The sequence below is a fragment of the Athene cunicularia genome (assembly GCF_003259725.1).
Source record: "Athene cunicularia isolate RWA chromosome 2 unlocalized genomic scaffold, athCun1 chr2_part1, whole genome shotgun sequence".
Taxonomy (NCBI): Eukaryota; Metazoa; Chordata; class Aves; order Strigiformes; family Strigidae; genus Athene; species Athene cunicularia.
Genome location: NW_020799095.1, coordinates 146,227,447 through 146,248,898, shown reverse-complemented (window position 1 = coordinate 146,248,898; position 21,452 = coordinate 146,227,447). Strand labels below are relative to the sequence as shown.

The 21,452-nt window shown below is 38.9% G+C and overlaps 1 protein-coding gene across 1 annotated transcript in view; it reads left to right on the top strand.

The window, feature by feature from the left end:
- Positions 1-18,179, top strand: part of ZFAT (zinc finger and AT-hook domain containing) — a 105,144-nt gene extending 86,965 nt beyond the window's left edge. Inside the window, exons 16-17 of the mRNA XM_026841525.1 lie at positions 1,820-1,951; positions 17,751-18,179. Coding sequence (XP_026697326.1) covers positions 1,820-1,951; positions 17,751-17,990 — 372 coding nt within the window. The 3' untranslated portion in view covers positions 17,991-18,179. The remainder of the gene's footprint in view (positions 1-1,819; positions 1,952-17,750) is intronic.
- Positions 18,180-21,452: the final 3,273 nt, after the last annotated feature.

Below are 21,452 nucleotides of genomic sequence, written 5' to 3'. Positions count from 1 at the left end.
TTAGGTATGTGGAATTTCCTGCCTGTATTATTAAACATATTGTGAAATCAGCTATCTTGGCAGAGTAGATGGTGTGTATCTAATGGCAATTCTCTAGCTATTATTTTTCTCCCTGCTTAAGTCAGCCAGACTGCAGAAGTGACACAAAATAGCTCATTTACCATGTTCCCAAGAGAGTACTAACAAACTTATTTCTGATGGTACACATCTAAGTAAGCTAGTCTGTATCGGATTGAGGAAGAACAAGGGTGAGATTAGATAATGATTGCTAAGTGTGAAATAACAAAAACTGGAAGAAAACTAAAAATGTCCAGGTTTCTGAGTGTTAAAACATCAGAGTCTAAGTAGGTGTTCACATGTTTATGTTTTTATATATATAAATAAATATGTTGGTTATCAGAAGATAGCATTTTGCAGTTGTCTACCACTGTGGTCTTTATAGTTCAGAATACAGGTACATTTCAAAAACTCCCACCTTTAATGGAGTTTACTGTATATTAGTTTATTGTAATAACTGGGAATTCTGAATGGGTAAAATCCTCTTGAGAACTTTTCCTAAGCTTTTTTATATTTGAATTTAAATAAACATGATCATGGAATATTCTGTATACAACAGTTTTGATTTTGAGTATGAGGTTGTCGTTTTCAGAGTAGAATGATTTGCTTTTTAGTTCTTCCAGCTTCAGATACTCTTCCAGCATATTCCCTCTAGGTGTGAAAAACAGTAGTATCTTGTCTAAAGGCAGTTACATAGAAAAAAAACTAAAGCAAGCAAACATTTTTCAGTACTCGGATAAACTTTTATCTTACATAGATAATAAAATATAACTACTTTCTATTTGAAATTAAATTATCTGACCTGTATTCCCATCATAGTATCAAACTCAGTTTGAAAGGGTTTAGGGTTAAGAGATGAGTTTTATTGTATTTACTGTCTCTTTCCCAGTTCCCACAGTGATTATAGCAAATACAAGACTGCTATAATATGACCTTGACAGTTTTGTTCCCTTTCTGACATCTCTCTCATACTGACACTGGACATGTGGCAATGGTGGGCCACAGGAGGGGAATTCATATTCCTGCATAACAAAAAGCATTTTCCAACATCCATATCCTTCCTTTTCGCACTTCGGGAGAAGGGAGAGTACAGCTATATGTGGGGGCTTTTTTGTAAACTTGCCTTTCCTTTAGCAGAGCGACATACTTCAAGATTTTTTTTTAAAAAGGAAAACATGTTCTAATCCCATGCTTATAAAATGATAAGCATAAACTGTTTCAAGGAATTAACTTTTCCCTTCAGCATGTTAGTGATAACAGTACTTCTTCTAGGTTGAGGGGTATTGCAGATGGCCAGACAGATGGGAAACATAGGTCTGTAATATAGCAAATAGCTGTTGTGGTTATAGGTATAGAGTTATAAGTAGAGGTATAAGGTTCTGGTTAATCTGAATGTCTGGCAAATAACACGTTTGGGTTTGTAAAGTCTCGCAGCTTCCTAATTTACAGTTACTGCTATGAGTTGTATGTATTGTTTATTTATTCAGTGTATTCTTTTAGATCTCTTTCAAATAGACATAAATATGATCAGTGTGGCTTCACTTGGTGATTCATGCATTCCTCAGGCAAATTTGTTTTGTGAATACTTTCCTTACATAGATCTGTTACTGAAGTGTCGTGTTATTAAGCTATTTGAAATTTATAAACAGTGCTGTGAGTCAGGGTTAAGGCAGGAGGGGAAAGAGTGCCTGTAACATGTAGATTCACATACTCTGAGAGCTGGTTTACTGTAATGATCTTATGGTTATTCTCTTTATGATAAGGTGAAAGACTTGATCCAACAGCTGTAAACATCCTCCAGCAAATCATTGAGTTGGGTTCAGAAACCCATGATGCCACTGCAGTTGCTTCTGTAGTTACCATGGCACCTGGCACTGTAACAGTGGTAAAGCAGGTAAGAGCTCTTTTCTTCTTTAAAACAGCTATATTTAATTTTCATCTATTTATTCTGAAATGAGTATTATTTTGCAAGGGTTAACTTTTGAATGACCATGCAAGACATGTATGGAGTTTTTCCTAAACTAATTTTTTACTACATATTGTATATATCTATATGTGTGTTTATATGCCCACACACATACATGTTTATACATATAGACACATATATGCTTATACATATAAAAAGGCATACTTTTTTGCATGCACAATACACATATATATGTGTGTGTGTGTGTGAAAATACAGCATTTTTCTAGCAGGGGTTTTCAGGCTTTTTAAAATAACATGCCTGCATTGTGCGTGTGCGTTTTGTTCCATTGTCATCTAAAAGAACCGGGAGGTTCTTGGCACATCATTCATCCAGATACAGAAGAGCCTGAAAGGGTGTTTCAGAACTGTGTGTGCTCTACGACTGTAGCACTGTAGGACCATACCCAGAGATGAACCATTGTCGTTAGTCTTTGCCGTGCTGTCCTGTGGCTGAAGTTTGACAGACTTGTGGGGTCTAAAGTCATGTACCCTGGGGTCAAATGAGACTTCTCCTCAGCCTGAGTTCACATTGCCTTTCTAGTGAGGGTTTCAAGACAAGTGAGCTGCAGGCACGTAACAGCTTCAAGAAGAGCTGCTCCTTACAGCAGTTGCTTGTGTGAGAGAAAAATCAGTGTGGGCACTCGCATTTGCGATAAATAAAGAAAAATTCAGTTGAGTTGTAGTTGGTTGAAAAAAAATCTGTGTTTAATTTTGTTGTTACCACAGAAATCTTGCCAGACCGGAAGATACAGGTCAATATAAGGAAGAAAAAAAAAAAAGAAAGTATAAGATTGATAGTTAATTTCACGCTTTTGCACAAATTCACTTTACAGAAAAATGGTGGACTCAGCTGATAATTATATAACATAATTTGTGGTATGCAATACAGTTCCTCTTAAAACGAGACAAACATTGTAAGATATAGGTAGAAGTAATTTTAATGTGTGTACATTTTTCATGAAGTCTGGTACTGCACAGTTTTTGCTAAAATTATTTGCAATGTACAATATTACTAAAGCACTTTAGAAATTAAGAATAAGATACACAAAATCAGCTACACAAAATCAGCAAGTAAAAGGAAATAATTTCCAATATGAGGTGGCTATTGAGTGCAAACATCAAGACTTTTGCTCAGTATTTCTTCCTCACAGGTGCCCGCTAACTTTGTTGATGTCATTTTACGTTTCTCCTCACAGTGTTCTCCAAGCCCCACTTGCTCTCCTGTTTCATCATACCTCTCAGCTTATCCCTTTTTTCATTCTGTTCATTGCTTCACTGGGGTCTCTGTGCTCAATATGGTTGATAGGTGAGGGAAGGAAAGTACATGAGAAGTCTTAAATTCCTGAAGAATTTAAGTAACTCCTTTTATTTAAATGAACCCAAACTGATTGAGTGGTAGAAGTAACTAGTAACTTAGTATTTATTTGTAGTGTTGTGAATGTTGAATTCATAAGGGCTCCATAGCAGTGGGAAGCCTGTAGTCTCTGAAGGCAGTATTTGGATAGTTCCTAAACTTGCTGCCCAGATGTCAGGGAGATAAGGCAAGTTTCAAGACAAAGCATTTTGAGATGTTCCTTTGCAATACTTAACAGGTATTTTGATTAGAAACCGTGCAGGAGTTTTGGGGTTTTTTGAAGAGTAACAGATCCAGATTTGAAGACTAAATTCAGTTATTAAAGAGAAGAAACATTTTAGTCCTATTATATGCAAGTTTCAAAACAACTTTAACAGTGGAGTGGCTGCCAACGTGCATGCTGTGCTGTACATATGACGTGTTTAAGGGTTGAATGCAGTATTAGCCTTTGGTGTTTGTCTGTGCTGTCTGTCAATATTACTGAAATGTGTTCTTCCCTTAAAAATGCATCTTCTGAGGCCCTTCTACTAAAAGTGTAGGAGAAAGTGACTGTTGAAGTATCAGCTGCCAAGGAGAAACTGTGTTTTGATATTTGAATGTTAAACCTTAAAAATACATAATTAATTTAGTGATTCTTCCTCTCCAAGTATTAAATCTGATCAATGTCTGATTAATTTTAAAATCGATCATCTTCCTTGTTAGACCATCTGAATTTGCTGATAGCTTTTTGTAAGTAAATGTTTATATTCCAAAACAATTTTCTCCCTCACTTTTTAATCTATATTTCTAACCTTGTGAGTTTATAAGCTCCTAAGCATTGATCACTTTTCCCTTTCCTTGTATACATCAATGACTGTCACTGGTCTGTAGTCAAACTGTTACAAGATTGACTCCTATATCAAGTCAAATACTAAATTATCAGAGCACAGAATCTCTTCGCTGCTTTTGTATTTTGTACCCCTTCCCGCCTTTAGAATCTTGTTTATATAAAGCACCTTTTTCCCCCTAACTTGAAGTTGCACGGAAGCAAAATTATTGAAGAATTTAAGTATATTTCAAGTTGAGTGGTCTTGTGCCACTCCTGTTTATGCTGGGTTTTACTAATGCCTTAGTTTGATGCTCGAAGCACTGTTTGTCTGTTAACACGTTTCTTGCATGTAGTGGAATGCCTACTCATTTCTTTCTCTGGTAGACTCGGTGGATTTTCACTCTTTGTGTACAAAACTGTGCAGATCTGTGATTTCCCAAGCAGCTTGCCAAGCCACTTTCCATCATTTATGAGCAGTCCTGGCTGACTGGGGAGGTCCCAACAGATTGGAAATTGGTCAGTGTGACGCCCATATATAAGAAGGGTCGGAAGGATGATCTGGGAAATTACAGGCCTGTCAGCTTGACTTCGGTGACTGGGAAACTGATGGAGCAGCTCATCCTGAGCACCATCACACAACACGTGTGGGACAACCAGATGCTCAGGCCCAGTCAGCACGGATTTATGAAAGGCAGGTCCTGCCTGACAAACCTGATCTCCTTCTACAACAGGTCGACCTGCTTATTGGATGAGGGAAAGGCTGTGGATGTAATTTACCTTGACTTTAGAAAGGCTTTTGACACCGTTTCCCACAGCATTCTCCTGGTGAAACTGGCTGCTCGAGGCTTGGATGGGCACATGCTTCGCTGGGTAAAAAACTAAATGGATGGCCGGGCCCAAAGAGTTGTGGTGAACTGAGTTAAATCCAGTTGGCGGCCGGTCACGAGTGGTGTCCCCAGGGCTGGGTGTTGGGGCCACTCCTGTTTAACATCTTTATGGATGATCTAGAGGAGGGGATCGAGGGCACCCTCAGTCAGTTTGCAGATGACACCCAGTTGGGTGGGAGTGTTGATCTGCTCGAGGGTGGGGAGGCTCTGCAGAGAGACCTGGACAGGCTGGAGCCATGGGCTGAGCCCAACTGGGGGAGTTTCACTGAGGGCAAATGCCGGGGGCTGCCCTTGGGCCACAACAACCCCCAGCAGCGCTACAGGCTTGGGGAGGAGTGGCTGGAGAGCTGCCAGTCAGAGAGGGACCTGGGGGGGTGATTGACAGCCGGCTGAACAGGAGCCAGCAGTGTGCCCAGGGGGCCAAGAAGGCCAATGGCATCCTGGCTTGTGTCAGCACTAGCGTGGCCAGCAGGGACAGGGAAGGGATCTGAGCCCTGGACTTGGCACTGGTGAGGCCGCCCCTTGATTCCTGTGTTCAGTTTTGGGCCCCTCACTACAAAAAGGACATTGAATGACTCGAGCGTGTCCAGAGAAGGGCAACGGAGCTGGGGCAGGGTCTGGAGCACAGGTCTGCTGGGGAGCGGCTGAGGGAACTGGGGGGGTTTAGTCTGGAGAAGAGGAGGCTGAGGGGAGACCTCATCGCCCTCTACAGCTCCCTGACAGGAGGGTGCAGAGAGCTGGGGATGAGTCTCTTGAACCAAGTAACAAGCGATAGGACAAGAGGGAATGGCCTCAAGTTGTGCCAGGGAAGGTTTAGACTGGCTATTAGGAAGCATTTCTTTCCAGAAGGGGTTGTTGGGCGTTGGAATGGGCTGCCCAGGGAGGTGGTGGAGTCCCCATCCCTGGAGGGGTTTAAGAGTCGGGTCGACATAGCGCTGAGGGATCTGGTGGAGTTGGGAACTGTCAGTGTGAGGTTAATGGTTGGACTGGATGATCTTCAAGGTCCTTCCCAATCTAGATGATTCTGTGATTCCCAGGGGAGGATCAGTTGGCGGTGTACCTGACTGCTGAGTTACCTTTAGTGGGCTTTATGGAACTAGAGCAAGAACCAAAGGAGGTTTGTAGATGATGATGATGATGATTTCTCTTTTAAGTTTCTCTCGTTTCATTTTTCTCTTTTAATTTTTTCCCTTTTAATTTTCTGTAGAAATCGGTGTAGAAAAGTCCGTTTGATCTGTCATACAGATTTGGTATGTGGTTCTGTTCTTCCTACCAGATGATTGCTTCAGCGTTACATCCATTCTAATTTTTAATTTGAGGGAAAGAAGTCTTTAAATGTTATTAACATGAGTGTAATCCTCTCCTATTCAGAATTGTCAGCTTTTCTTTATTCTTCAACATTTCAATGCTTTCTATGGGGATATCACTCATTTGTACCTGTGACTTTGTCAGGTTTTAATTATGCTGAGTTCCTAATTGTTAACCTTGAATTGATCTTAAGACATGTTTATATTTCATTTTTCTACTGGAAAATTTATTCCACACTTTCTTTTGTGACCTTCAGCTTCTCTTGTGAATTGTGAGACAAAAAATTCATTCAGAGTGTCAGCAATGTATCAGCATCATCTGTCACTGGATTTCCCCTCTTGTTCTTTTATGGCCTCACTGGGTCCTTGCTTAGCAGCTTGGTTCCATTATTTTCCATAAAAACGTATATTGTAGTTGTTCTGATTTTTATGCTGTTATGAGGGTTCTTTTCTTTTTCTCTAAGGTCATAAATTATCCATTTTTTTCATCAGTTCTTACCTTAGTATCTCATTTTTAGCTAGCCCTTGCAAGTTGCCTTTATATTTCTCTATTTGCACCAAGAAATTTCTTCTAAATCCTAAATTATTATAACATTTTAAAAGTAAATTCTTTTGTAATTTTAAACTATATAGTTGCTAGCTTGTCTCCCATTTCCTCCCGGGAACTTTCTCCCACAGCTGTCCTCTTGCTTACTTTTCACCCATAAAAAGTGCAATTTACACTTGATCCTTTAAATTATGTGAATCCAGTTGTATCTATCAGTAATGCTGCCACCTTCATGCTTTGGCACTTCCCCTAACCTGTGTGTCCAGATACATCACAAGATGTCCAGTGTATTAGCTAGATCTGACTGGTATATTTTTAAAATTGTTTCCTACTACATCACAAAACAAAAAGGATACCATGCTTGAGGTGTTCTTCTATCAAATTATTGTTCTGGGTTGCATGTAGTCTTATTGCAAGTATCTTAAGTCATGACTACACGTTATTATGGTGTTGAAATCAAGATCTGGCTGTCTTTTCAAAGACCCCAGCTCCTGAATTGGGTGTTGAGAAGAAGAAAATTTCAGTTCTGACTTCACAAAGCTTATATTTTTTGTTCATAGGAATGATTTTGTAAAAGAAAACATTTTGACAGCATAGCAATAACCAATCCCAGCCTGAATCAGGATTCAGTTTATGATTTTTAAACATCCAAAATGTAAAGTTAGTTCTATTTGTCTTGGATTATAATTGGGAAATAGGAATCCTTCTTGGCTCAGATAGCATCGTGTCTATGCGGTCTTTCAAAGGTTGTGTCTAGAGCCCAAAATTACTTTACCTCATTCTTGCCCGAGAGTCAGTATACTAAGCTGTTACCAAAGTTAAACTTTTCTGGTATCTAATTTGGGAGAAGTCTTGTTGTTTGACAGCTATGAAAACACAGCTATGAAAATATACAGCTGCTAAGGAATATAGGAATATAATAGTAAGGTAATACACACCAAATGCCTGAGAAAAAAAGTTAATAATAGGAAGTTTTACCTGTAATAATATGAAGTATGATCTGAGATTGGCAAAAATGCACACTGAAGCTTTGCTTACAGCGTGGCAGGAGAAGTGTATCCTCATCAGTTTGAGTCCTTTTCAGTTACTAGTGATCCAGTCTGGATGTCTTTCTGACAGAACTAATGAAGATATTTCTTTATGGCATAATACTTGAGTTGTTCTGTACTGCTTAGAGATCAAAAAAAGTAACAAGGTGGGGAAAAGTTGAGAGCAAAGAGTGCTAAGTTTGAAGAATAACTAGAAAACAGGCTAACACATGTTTAGAAAAGACAGGAAATATTGTTCATAGTGGATGGTGAACACAGACCAGACACTGCGGAGAAAACAGTTTTGTGGGAACAGTGCACATAGCAAGGTGGAGGAACTGGAAATGTAGAACCAGCTACTTTACTTCCTGCCCATTTGACTCTCTGTGTCCCTATTACAAATACACTTTTGTGCTCATGCCTTAGCATAAAGACTGATTTATTTGTTATTTTCTTTATTTTGCTAGCAGAGGCTGTTTGGTGCATTATTTTTATAGACAGACTATTCTCCTAGCTCATGTGCTGAATATAAAGGCGGGTTTGGAGGATGAGTGTCATTGTAGTATCACAGCCACCCTTAATTTACAGGTCTGTAGGACTGTGTTCATAGACTTGTTTTTCACACAATATATCTGTATGTGGACTAGAACAGGGAGAGAGAGATAATGTTTAACTACAAACTACCTTGACGTATAGTTATTTATTTAAGTTAGCATATACATCAAGTCAGGATGTTAAATGATCCTGAAAAAGAAGTTTGTTCTAAGTTAAACATGTGTTTGATTTAAATACTGAGTTTCTTGTGAAGAAACATTTTCCTCAGAAATGAGCACTCATGTTATCTTAATTTTTGCAGGAGACGCTTTCAGTGTGTAGTGTTTGTAAGTTATTCTCCAGCAAGACAAGTCTCAAAGAGCATTTTCTTGGTTTCACAGTGTGAACATCCTTGAAAACTTATTTCCTGAATCCCTCACTACATTGACCAGAACATCAGAAGAGTTGCCCCTTCTTGGTCTGTGTCCATCTGCTCTATTTTTTTTTTATAATTGTTACTCTCCCATTTCCAGTCCTTGTAAGCAGGAGTGTGTAATGGTGGCAAGAACATTCTGTTTTAATTCATTTCTTTTTTGTAAATACATGTATTAGTTGTACCAGATCTTTTTGAAACAAAAGGTAGAATCTATGTATGGTTCTTTGTTCAAATTTGAATTTTTCTTTTTGCCTCAAATTACTGAACTAAAGCAATAGAATTTTGGATTCCTAGTCTCAACCAAAGTTTTAAATCAGTGTAGTATAGTAACCCATTAAATTTGTTTGTTATCTGGTTTGTTTTTTTTTTTTACTTTTTTCGTTTAGATACTCAATAGACAAATGTGCTGCTAATTTGCCATTTTTAGGCCTGTAATACTGTACTGAGTTTGTGTGGCAAAGCAGCCTGTGGGAACATTGGCAACATTCATGGAGGACAGTCTCCCGTGGGAGAAGCCCCACACTGGAGCAGGGGAAGAGTGGGGAGGAAGGAGCAGCAGAGACATTGTGTGATGAACTGACCACAACCTCCATTCCCCAGCCCTCTGTGCCACTGACAGGGAGGAGGTAGAGAAATTTACCTAGAGAAATTAGGGAGTAAACTTGAGCCCAGGAAGAAAGGAGGGGTAGAGGTAAGGTTTTTTAAGATAGTTTTTATTTCTCATTATCCTACTCTGATTTAATTGGTAATAAATTTAATTTCCCCAAGTCGAGTCTTTTGCCCATGACGGTAATTGGTGAGTGACCTCTCTGTCCTTATCCTGACCCATCATCCTTTTGTTACATTTTTCTCCCTCCCCTGTCCAGCTGAGGAGGAGAGTGATAGAGTGGACCTGGTGGGCACCTGGCATCCAGCCAGGGTCAACCTACCACAGATACGTTTTATGTGTCATACTGGACAGAGATTATTGTCCTGATACGAGAAACTCATCAGCAGATAATTGTGTAAAGCTCTAAATCTTTTCCTCAATATTATTTTTCCTGTCTGAACAAGCCACTGAGGTCCCTCTTCATTCAGAGCAAATGCGTCTTACACAGAGAACAGCTAGAGAGCAGACCAGTAGTCTTTGTTCTAGCAAAAAACCCCACCACCCCAAAAAACCATGCCCATGGTCTTGTTCACCCTGTCAACTCCCTGTTCTTTCCCTTATTTTCTAATTCTTTTGAACAATATATCTAGGTGAGCACTTCAAATAGACATTTTTATGCCACCTTACTTGTAGCACATTAGCATATAAAAGCTGAGTCAAAAATCCTGAGCTTCACATGCTAAGTAATACACGGACATTTGACTTCCATTATCTTTCTTTGCAAAATTACATTGCCACTCTAAACAATCTTCTGTCCCAAGTAAATATTACTCGAAATTTTTTCTGTTGCTCTAGAGCCATCATTTCGAGCTCACTCTGAAGATGGCTAAGATTTTATTAATCACTAGTCCTTATTATTAATCACAAAGATGATTATGTCTGTCTTTCTGCCCAACTGTTCTTCAGTAGTTCACTTTCTTTTTCAAGCGTATGGGATGTCTTTCCTGTCACTCAAACCAGAAAGCTGATGTCCTCTTCAGGGAGGATTCTTGGGCCTCTGTGCAGGTGATGAGCTAAATGGTGCTGACTTGTTCTGCATGACGACTTCTATATGGTCTCTTATTTCAACCACTTAGCTAAAATGGTTGTCCAAGCCATCATTATTTTATGCTACAGTTAACTGATAGTCTTTTTTTCTGACATTCACAGATTATGTTTTGCCCCTTCTGTATTCTTTCATAAAAATTCAAAGATTACTTTTCTCTGCCCCTCTTGACATCATCTTCTGTTATTCTGTTCACTTGATCTTCCTTTTTTGCCACATCAAGCAAAACGTTGTTTTAATTTCCAGGGCTTTTTACTTGCTTCTGACTTTGTGTCCCATTTCTCATTAGCTGTAAAGATTTTCACTCCTACCTTTGCTTAGTCCATGAAGATTTAATTGCTCATTACTTTTTTTCAAACAAGTTTCTTAATGCCTTCTTCCATATTGTGCTTAGTTATGTGGATTTTTAATGAAGAGCAATTTGTACCTCATTGTCTTCTCTCAATTACTCTTCAAAAATATGATGACAGTAATTATCTGCAGTTAGGCTATTGGTATATTGATACTAATGCCTGTCACACAAAACTACCCCCGTCTCATTTATGTTGTACTCCCTACCTCCTCTTTTCTGTGTCTGCTTGCTGTCTCTTGTTTAATATTGAAATTATACGGCCTTTGGGGCATGAAATGCTTTTTGTATGTAGCATACCTGATACAATCTAGGTCCTGGTCCAAAGCACTACTAACAATAAAGAGCAGTAATTAGCTGCTGATTCTTTAACTTTTTTTCCCATTCAGAAATAAGAGACAGGACTGATCTTCTTACTGCCTCTGTAGCTTGGAGTGTAGGATTAACTCTGTTCCTGAAGAGCATAGTAACATAATTTCAGCCTAGACTTGTACATAATTTGCTCTGAAGAGTAAGTATATCAACTGTTTCACTAACTAAGCAGATCTTTATCAAGCTTACAAAAACACTGGTTTTCCACGCACTTCACCTTTTATTTTAGTTCCTTTCATCCATTTATTCTCTAATCTCTTCAGGCTCCAGTAAAATCCTACCATGGTAGCAGTCACTTTCTTCAGAGTGACAGCGATAGCAATACACAGCAAAGATTACACACCAGCTTGAAGCTGATCACAAACCAAAGTTTTATAGCATAACACATCTTCAGAAATAAATATCTAATAATACTAGCATGGCTGTCGTGTCAAAGGCTACTGCACATTGTACTTCAGCAACACACATTCAGTCTGGCTCTGATTTGTTCTTACATGTTCTGGATGCTGGTGTTCATCTAGAAAACTTGACAAAACTTGGGAGTTATTTATAGGTTGATTGTCAAGTTTTTGGTTGCTTTAGGACATGAAGCAATTTGATGTTTAATGTGACGGTACTAGCAAAAGGAAGTTTAAACTGGGGCAGATAGTTCTGTTTCCTCAGCCTCTGTGGAGTGCTTGTAATTTGTGTAACATACATCTGAAATCTCATATCAAGATTACTGTCCTGTTAGAGCTTTTGAGATGCTGGCATGTTACCATACTTCCTCAGAAGGAAATCTGGTGATACAGTGTTTTTCCAGATGAGTGAAGTTATCAGTTACAGTCTACCAGAACGTATTGAACAAGCCAGTTGCTAAAACTTTTAAAAAATCTACATCACTAGTATGAAGATTTGCTTGCCACCTTGAATTTTTTATTTTATGCAAAATAAGTCTTTCATATTCAAGTCTCTTATTATTCTGAAACTAATGAGCCAGATTGTTCTGTAGCTCATTACAGAGGTTCAGATGATCAAGTGATAGTGTTTTTTGTGTATGTCTGTGTGTGTTTTTCACACAGTATATCTAAAAGTAAACTAGAATCGAGAGATAGAAAATTGTTCAAATGGCACTGAAAAATATGGTAGAGACAGTCGTGTAGGCACCAGTGTAAGCTGGCACATCACATACCCAGGTGCTCTCTCTGATGTAGAATGCTTATATTCACTTTTAATCCTTTCTGTAGATATTTTGTATATTTTCTTACTGTGGTGTCTTATAAACAGGAGCATCTGTAATCTAGTGTAATGTTTTGAAATTCTGCAAGATCTCTGTGATTAACTTTTCTTCTTCATGGCAAACTAAAAGACAGTATTCCATCTGAAATCAAGGGAAAGACTCTGCAGAGGATTTTGGGTCAAGCCCAGCAAGACTGTTTTAAACACTGTGGATGTGCAACTCCTGCTGGCTTCAAATAAAATTGAAGATATTCATTATTTCTCAGGATGAGCTCTAGAATGAAGAAGTGGCTTTAGCATCTTACTGCAAATATTTTTTTTTTAACTCCTTTTGAGGGAAGGGAAGAAGTATATTTTCCTTAATGGCTTGAATTAATTTCAAATTAAAAATACTTGCTTGTTTTCAGAGGAAGAGATTCCTCTCTAGAGACACCCATTTTTAATGTCACTTGCATGTATTTGGATGGTCCTCAGATATTTAAATTAAGAACATTTATAATTTAGAAATATTGAGCTTCTTATGAAGACATGGGGTGAAAGTCCCATTGGCTTCTGAGAGAGACACATTTAGCTAGTAAAGAATATTTATGCAGGTACTGAATTGATTTAATATGCCAGCTGTGTGTGGGTTCAGCTTCTTGCTGTCATTCTTTAGCAAAGGATAAGCAGCCAGATGCTTTTCAGCTGGCTCTCAAACAGAAAAGAGGTCTTGGATGCTACTCTTCAAAAGATTTCAGATGCCAATAAAAAGAATTGAGCATAGTGACTTCATTCATTCTGATGGCAGCTGTCCCACTGTTTCATCCATTTGAGGGATGTAAATTAACATTTTGAGATTATTCCCTGTGGAACAATCTAATAGGAACCAAGCAGAAGCATGTAAACATTGAACTGATTTGAAATGTAAATATCCAAAATAATGTGGTGATTTGTCAAACTAAAAGGATTACAGATAGCTGTCCAAAAAAGATACTGGAAGCTAGAAACACCAGAAATAAGGGCATTAGTCTTCTTTACCCTGCATGACAAGGGTAATAAAACCACATCGATAAAGTCAGGTAGGGAGGTTAAATTAACTTTCTTTATTGGCCATTTTCATTTCAAAAGCATATAAAACTGAATAAGTATTAGATTGCTCCTATTGAATTGAATGAGATTCTGGTTTCATTTCATTTCCGTGTCAACTGTGCTTTATTTATTTTCCTTTCTTTGTTATTTATGTACACTCACAAAACTATATTTAAAATTATTTATGGGTTTTGATTTAGAGTGACTAAAGCGAGACTGTACGAGATCCTGCTCAGACTGAGCTGTGCATTCTTTCAGCTCTTAGCAAAGTATGTAGTGTAGTTTTTCTCATCGGAGGCATGTTGTCAGAGGATAATTTCTAATGCACTAACACAAGAGAAGTCAGTGTATATTACATAATTAAGGGCTAAATTTTAGACACCCCTATTTGTCTATTTGTTTGAGGATCTCTAGCATCAAGGGCTGTAATTGTGAGCTGATTCATAACAAGCTGTGAGATGTTAATTATCTCACATTTTTAAGTGCAGCTTCCTATCTGAATTTAATAGTGATTAGGCTTTTGTCTGCCTATTGTGGTCTTCCTTAGCAGATCTTGTGTATGTCCTTTCCTTTCACATGAGCTGACACTGGGAGCAGGTAGCCTCATAAAAGAGAAGAGGATAGTTATAAAGGGAGTCCTGTGTATGATTCACAAAATTCCTATTGCTGCCAGTAGGACTTAGGGATTCCTTAAGAAAAAAAGGGGATGTGTGGAGATGAACAAGAGAAGAAAGTTAACAGTTAACAGTGCTAAGTCTTTTCATAATTTTAGCTCCTTGCTTTTCGAAGAGAAGGTTAAGCTTCCATTAGTAAAGGGCACTTTGGTAATACCCATATTTTGTGACAATATAAATTATTTTTTCTGAGGGTGTTCGCAAATTTTATTGTGTCAAGACAAGCATCCAGCATCACCCACTTTTCTAGGATGTTGAGCTTGAACTTCATCACGAGCTGTTTAAAGTAACTTTCAATTAAAATGTTCAGATATGCTTTGTAAAAGAAACAGAATCTGGAAAGGACTTCAGCCCATTCCTGTAGCTGTATCCCTATAATCTAAATCCTGTGCAACAAAGCCAGAGTCAGCATCAGTAGATACGATTGTGGTGTTGCATTAAGTTCAGTGACAATGTAAGATTCTCTTTAGATGTTTTCACCAGATAAACTCCACATCTATTTCATCGATATATTACAGCATACTGACTCTGAGACCTCTGAATAATTTAACACCTGAACATACTTGTTGTTCAAGAAAAAGCTTTATATAGCCTGATGAATTGAGTGAAAGTTCAAAGTGATATGAAGTCCTAAGGGGTTTCTGCATCTCTGAAGTCTTCATCTGACAGATATTTTAAACACGGAATAAAAAAGTTAAAAGTCAGTGTATAATAATAGGAATGGTTGCTTAGGGGAAAACCAAACTAGAAAAGAGCATCAGGAAAATAAACACATAGAACTTTTTTTTCTCATTGCTGGACTCTAAGGCGTCAAACACATGCTTGGAATCTTTGCTGAAATTCTTTTCTGTTCCTGCCCCCCTCTTAAGCAACAACATTGATCTTAATTATATTTTCTTGAACTTGATTGTTCTAATACTACTGTTTAAAAAACACTGTCATATAAATGAGAACTGGAGAAAAACTTTTGAATCAGCTTTTCATTAAAAAAGCTCCCCCTTTCTAATTTGGATAATCCACCAGGTTTGACCTGTCCTTTTTAAAATCTTCTATGAGTTCAGTGCTGTGAAGAGCACACCATATACTGCTCTGAGATACAAGGGTACACTGAGATCCAGTAAATTGGTATCTATCAGTCCTTTGTTTTCTTCTTATTACATGTCATATGGTTATGGGAAGGACTGTGGGGTTTTGCTTTCCATCATGAGACATAGGTGAGCCAGCAATTCTGTCTTTGTTTCCTGTTGTTTGTGTAAGAGGACAATTTATAGATACACTTGATGATATGAAAAAAGTATCTTGTAGAGAATGTGACCTCCTACAAATTCAATCAGCTACTTTCTTACAGTGAGAAATAAACATGATTTATCTCTGGAAGCTTCCTTCATAAAATATGTGCTAAGCCTAAATGAAAGAGAAATAGGCCTTAACAAAACCAACCCATTTTCTGAAAAGAGAAGTAAGAGAGGATTTGATTAACTGCATGTTGCATTTGCAGGTGGGTTGTCATTTATGGTGCAGCAAATAAACCAGCTCTCTCCAATGAACTCAGGGAGTGGTATTTTACTGAAAGCATTTAACAAATGCCTTTGCATATATCTTGCGTAACAAAAAATTGCTGTTCCATTCTGTTCTCAAAAGTGCATTATTTTATCACTTAAAGTTCAGAGAATGCATTTTCTCCACGTGACTTAGAGTTTTCTATTGTGTTTTTACTCCCCTGGAATAATTTGCATAGGAATTTTACATGGATCTGGTAAAGAATTAAGATTTTTTCTTTAATTCTAGTAAGTACTGTATATTAATTGACAGACAGCTGTTTGAACTCTTAGAAATTCAGTACCAAGTAGTGTTGGTTTTTTTCTTTTTGAGAGGAAGCAAAATGTAAAAATTCTGTTCTTTTTGATTGTTTCTGTCTCTATCCTTTCAATAATATAAAAATTGCTGTCTCACAGACAGTAGATTTTAGGAATCTCAGTAATATTTACATTTCACAGTTTTCTAATAAAAGGTTTACAGTGAATTTTTGCTTCTCTGAGCGATCAATAGCTAGGACAAAAAAGAAAAAGGATGGGTACAGTATATTTTTTTTTCCTGTGGTTCGTGGTGGATTCTCATCTCAGTGCTACTAGAGGAATTGCTTGATTTCAGATTTATTTAAATAAGAGTGGTTTTGAATGAATAATGAGTGGCATCATTCATTGGAAATGTGTGGTGAATGGTGTTCCTCAGGGGTCAGTGTTGGGACTAGCACTGTTTAACATCTTTGTTGGTGACATGGACAGTGGGATTGAGTGCACCCTCAGCATGTTCACTGATGACACCAAGCTGTGTGGTGCAGTCGACACTCTGGAGGGAAGAGATGTGCCATCCAGAGGGACCTGGACAGGCTGGAGAGGTGGGCCCGTTCAACAAGGCCAAGTGCAAGGTCCCACACATGGGTTGGTGCAATCCCAAGCACAAATACAGACTGGGCGGAGAATGGATTAAGAGCAGCCCTGAGGAGAAGGAGTTGGGTGTGATGGTTGTTGAGAAGCTCAACGTGACCCTTCAGTATATGTTTGCAGCCCAGAAAACCAACCATATCCTGGGCTGCATCAAGAGTAGTGTGGCCAGCAGGTCGAGGGAGGGGATTCTCCCCCTCTACTCTACTCTGCTCTCATGAGACCCCACCTGCAGTGCTGTGTCCAGCTCTGGGGGCACCAACATAAGAAGGACGTGGACCTGTTGGAGTGGGTCCAGAGGAGGCCACAAAGATGCTCAGGGGGCTGGAGCACCTCCCCTGTGAGGACAGGCTGAGAGAGTTGGGGGTGTTCAGCCTGGAGAAGAGAAGGCTCCAGGGAGACCTTATAGCGGCCTTAAAGTACCTAAAGGGGACTTAGAGGAAAGGTGGGAGGGGGGATATTTTACAAGGATATGTAGTGATAGAACACAGGGTAATGGCTTTAAACTGAAAGAGGGTAGATTCAGATTAGATATGAGAGAGAAGTTCTTCACTGTGAGGGTGGTGAGACACTTGAACAAGTTTCCCGGAGAGGTAGTGGATGCCCCTCCCTGGAAGTGTTGAATGGGTCTTTGGGCAACCTAGTCTAGTGGAAGGTATCCCTGCCTATGGCAGGGGGGGTGGTTTAAAGTCCCTTCCAACCCAAACCTTTCTCTGATTCTATGAATGACTGCTGAGGGATTGAAGCTGTCTCCAAAGACCTGTGTTCCTGGAACTTTGCAGCTCTCTGTGCATATCACTGAGATCCTCTGTTACTGCTTTAAGTATTCTGTCTAGCTATACACTTATTAATCAAAAGTACTGACAACAAATTTTCTGTAAAACTGACATTTTCTTTCAAAACTATCTGATTTCTAATTTCTGTGCTGTATTTCCATTCATCATCACAATACTAGATGCTTACTGGAAAGGTGAAATTTCTGTAACCTCTTCAATTACTCCTTAGGTAAAAGAAGAGGAACAATCAGCCAATCACACTTTGATGATTCAAGAGACACTGCAGCAAGCTTCAGTGGAGCTGTCTGAGCAGCATCACCTGGTTGTCTCATCAGATGGAGTGCAGGGAATTGAGACAGTGACTGTCTATACGCAGGGAGGAGAGGCTTCAGAATTCATAGTTTACGTTCAGGAAGCTATGCAGCCTGTCGAAGAACAAACTGTGGAGCAATCGATGCAGGAGCTCTAGAGAACAGTGTTCAAAGGAGATGGCTACTTGATTTGCAAAAGCCAAAAGTCTGGGTTTGTTTTCCTAGTGTTGTGGTTTGAACTCCGCTGGTAGCCAGTCACCATGCAGCCAGTCACTTACATTTCCTTCCTCCCTGGTAAAATAGGAGAGGGACAAAGAAAAAGGGAGAATTCTTAGCTTGAATAATAATAAAAAACCCCCAACAGTTTGGTGATGGTAACAAAACAACAGTAACAATAGGAAGTCTAAACAGGCAACATACAGCAGTTGCTCACCACCGGTGACCGGTACACAGCCCACCCCCAGCAGCAATCTGGACCACACCAAAGATCCTGCCAGCCAACCAGAATTGGAAATGAAAGAACACACTGAGCATGACATCACGTGATATGGAATATTCCAGTGACCAGTCTGGGCCCAGACCTCCAGCTGTGCTCCCTCCCAGCCCAAGGAAAGTTAACTCTATCCTAGCTGAAACCAGGACAGTCTCCACCCCTTATTCAATACCATTAACATTATGCTCAGGTTCCAAATACATCTTCAGAAATCACCACCCTTATTTCCCAGATCTCACAGATATCATTCCCTCAGTCTATGGGCCATCCTTCCACAATGTCTACTGAATTCATTTAGTCCATAACTTCGGGTTCTATCTGTCATGAAAGTCTTTAAGGCTGGAGGAATGAGTTGGAGTTGGCTCAGTTAGTGGAGCAGGAGACTTTGGATGTGACATGGGGATGTTGCAAGGCACCAATTGCCATAACAGGGTTATTTGACAGTCCAGTTCATTGGCTATTCTCACCTAAAATCAAATCTCCCTGAGGCACACATCGGACCTCTCCATCCTTCTGCATCACCTACCAAGTGCATCCAGGTCCTTGGGCAAAAGTAATCCCATGCATGGGTTTACCTATACCCAATGCAGGAGTAACCCAGATGGTCTCCCCCAGCATATTTCTAATGTGCACTGTGGGGCCTTTACCCCCATCCACAGTATGTAGGAGGTTTGACTGAGCAGGGCCACCTTGCTTGGCAGATCCTCTGGTACTGACTAAGCAGGTGCCTTTTGCTAAATGCACATCCCAGTGCTTGAAAGTTCCACCCCCCATTGCCCTCAGTGTAGATTTCAGCCATCCATTGTATCGCTCACTTTTCCCAGAGGCTGGTGCATGGCACGGAATGTGATATATCCACTCAATACCATGTTCTTTGGCCCAGGGGTCTATGAGGTTGTTTTGGAAATGTGTCCCATTATCTGATTCAATTCTTTCTGGCATGCCATGCCACCATAAGACTTTCTCCTCAAGGCCTAAAATGGTGTTTGGGCAGTGTCATGGGGCACGGCACAAGTTTCCAACCAACCAGTGGCAGCTTCCACCACCGTAAGCACATGGTGTTTGCCATGCCGAGTTTGTGGGAGCGTGATATAATCAATATTACTGCACCAAAGATCCCACGGTGCAGACCAGAAAACCAAAATGAGAAAGCATGTGCTTCCTTTATGCACTGAGCATGACATCACCTGATATGGAATACTTCAATGAGCAATCTGGGCCCAGCCCTCCAGCTGTGCTCCCTCCCAGCCCAAGGAAAGTTAACTCTGTGCTGGCCAAAACCAGGACACCTAGCCAAAAGCAAGCAAGCTGACAACTCTTCAGTTAATTTGTGAAGAGAGACCTTGTTACCAGATACTGATCTGATTGATTGGATTGTATCAGTAACTTAGATATATTATATACACAACCTACTCAGAAGGTTGGTTTTTTTTTTAATGTTCATATTTTGAGGAAAAAGATTCTTCCCCTTCTTAGAAGATCTCTCACTTGATTCCTGTAAATCCCTACAAATACTGTCTGTTCAAAACCATATTATTCCACAATAATAAAACATCCATAAAGGTAGCTAGAATGTCTAGAAAAGTCCATACATCACATTTTATACATACTTAATATGTGCTTGACTTGATTGGAAGCAGAGTTGTTTTTTCTTTAAATTAGAAGTGCTTCCTATTTCTGAGTACATGCTTAGAATGTGTTTGCTGAGTTGTGGATCTAACCCAAACAAAGGCTCAAGACTTTAATTAGAAACATACCACAGATGGACTGTAGTTTATACTTGTGAGATGATCATTTGAGTTTGGGAGGTATTTAAAGCCATATATGATAATTCTGGGTACCAGTAGTTTGACTGTTACTTAGATAGTTGAATAGTGATAACTCCTTCCATCCCACTGGATAAATACCTGTCCAGTACCATACGATGAAACCAAATCTGTCAAATCAATGAAATATTCTTTCGTTTTTAAGAAAAAAAATATATTCAAATGTTTTGTAAATGCTATAAAAGATGTATGTTCATATGTTTTAAACAGACATGCTTGTAAATATGATTGTGTGAAAGAACTTGTACAAAAAATTTTAAGTAAATATTGATAAGAGTCTAGATATTCTTAATTATGCATGTATATAGTTCCAGATTTTTCTTCATGAATCTTGAATTGTTTTTGATCAAATATTTTTAAATTTGAGCTATAAAAGTTATTAATAACAAGGTTGTCATGTTTTCTTCTAATGCTCCAATTTCCTAAGTGTTGGCTTCCCTTTCATAGCTAGTGAAATGCTGTTTTGCAATCACTCCGACAAATTATCCCTCCCGTTAGTAGTCTCTAATCAAGAAAGTAGCATAATGAAATCCCCGCTTGACCTTTCTATGTGATTGAACTTATTTATGGGCATTCTGGGGAAAAAAAAAAAAAAAAAAAAAAAAAAAAAAAAAGTGGAAAAAAGCTTTTGATTTAAGTTGAAGAAATGTAGTGAGTTGGTTGTCTGTCTCTTTTAAGTCTGATGAGTTCTAGTAATGCTGTACAAAACGGGAGTGGAAAGATTTAGTGGTAGCTTCTCCCTTAACTCTGGTGACAGGGAATTTAAATTTGTTAATGGAAAAGAACTGAAAATCATTCAGCTTTGATGGTAGCTGTGTTTCTTCTGTTTTAATCTTGAAAGTGCACAAGAAGCCCCGAGGATGTTACATTTGTAGGATGAAGGCCTTTTTGCCATTTGATGTAACTGGCTGGAGCTGGTCACAAATGGCAGAGCTGGTTTCTTGTATGTTCAGGAAATTACTAGAACGAGCCATGGAGTTTTTAGTGACATTTGCAACGTGATAGAAACGAATCCACCAAATGTATCAAGTTGATTAGCCTGCATAAGAAACTTTGTTTTTGTAATTACTGCTTAAAGTTCAGTGTTGATTTGCAAGAGTAATGCTTTCTAGTATCTAAAGGAGAAGAAAACACTCTCTGAAAGTTTTCTTAGAATTTACTGAAATATTCACAGCCTACTTGCTGTTAAAACCACATTTGAAGAGCATCATAATGACACGTGGTAAAAGCTATGTTAGTAACGTAAAGCCTTTCTGAATCTGTTCAATAATTTATTGTATTATTTTCTGACTCGGGGGGGG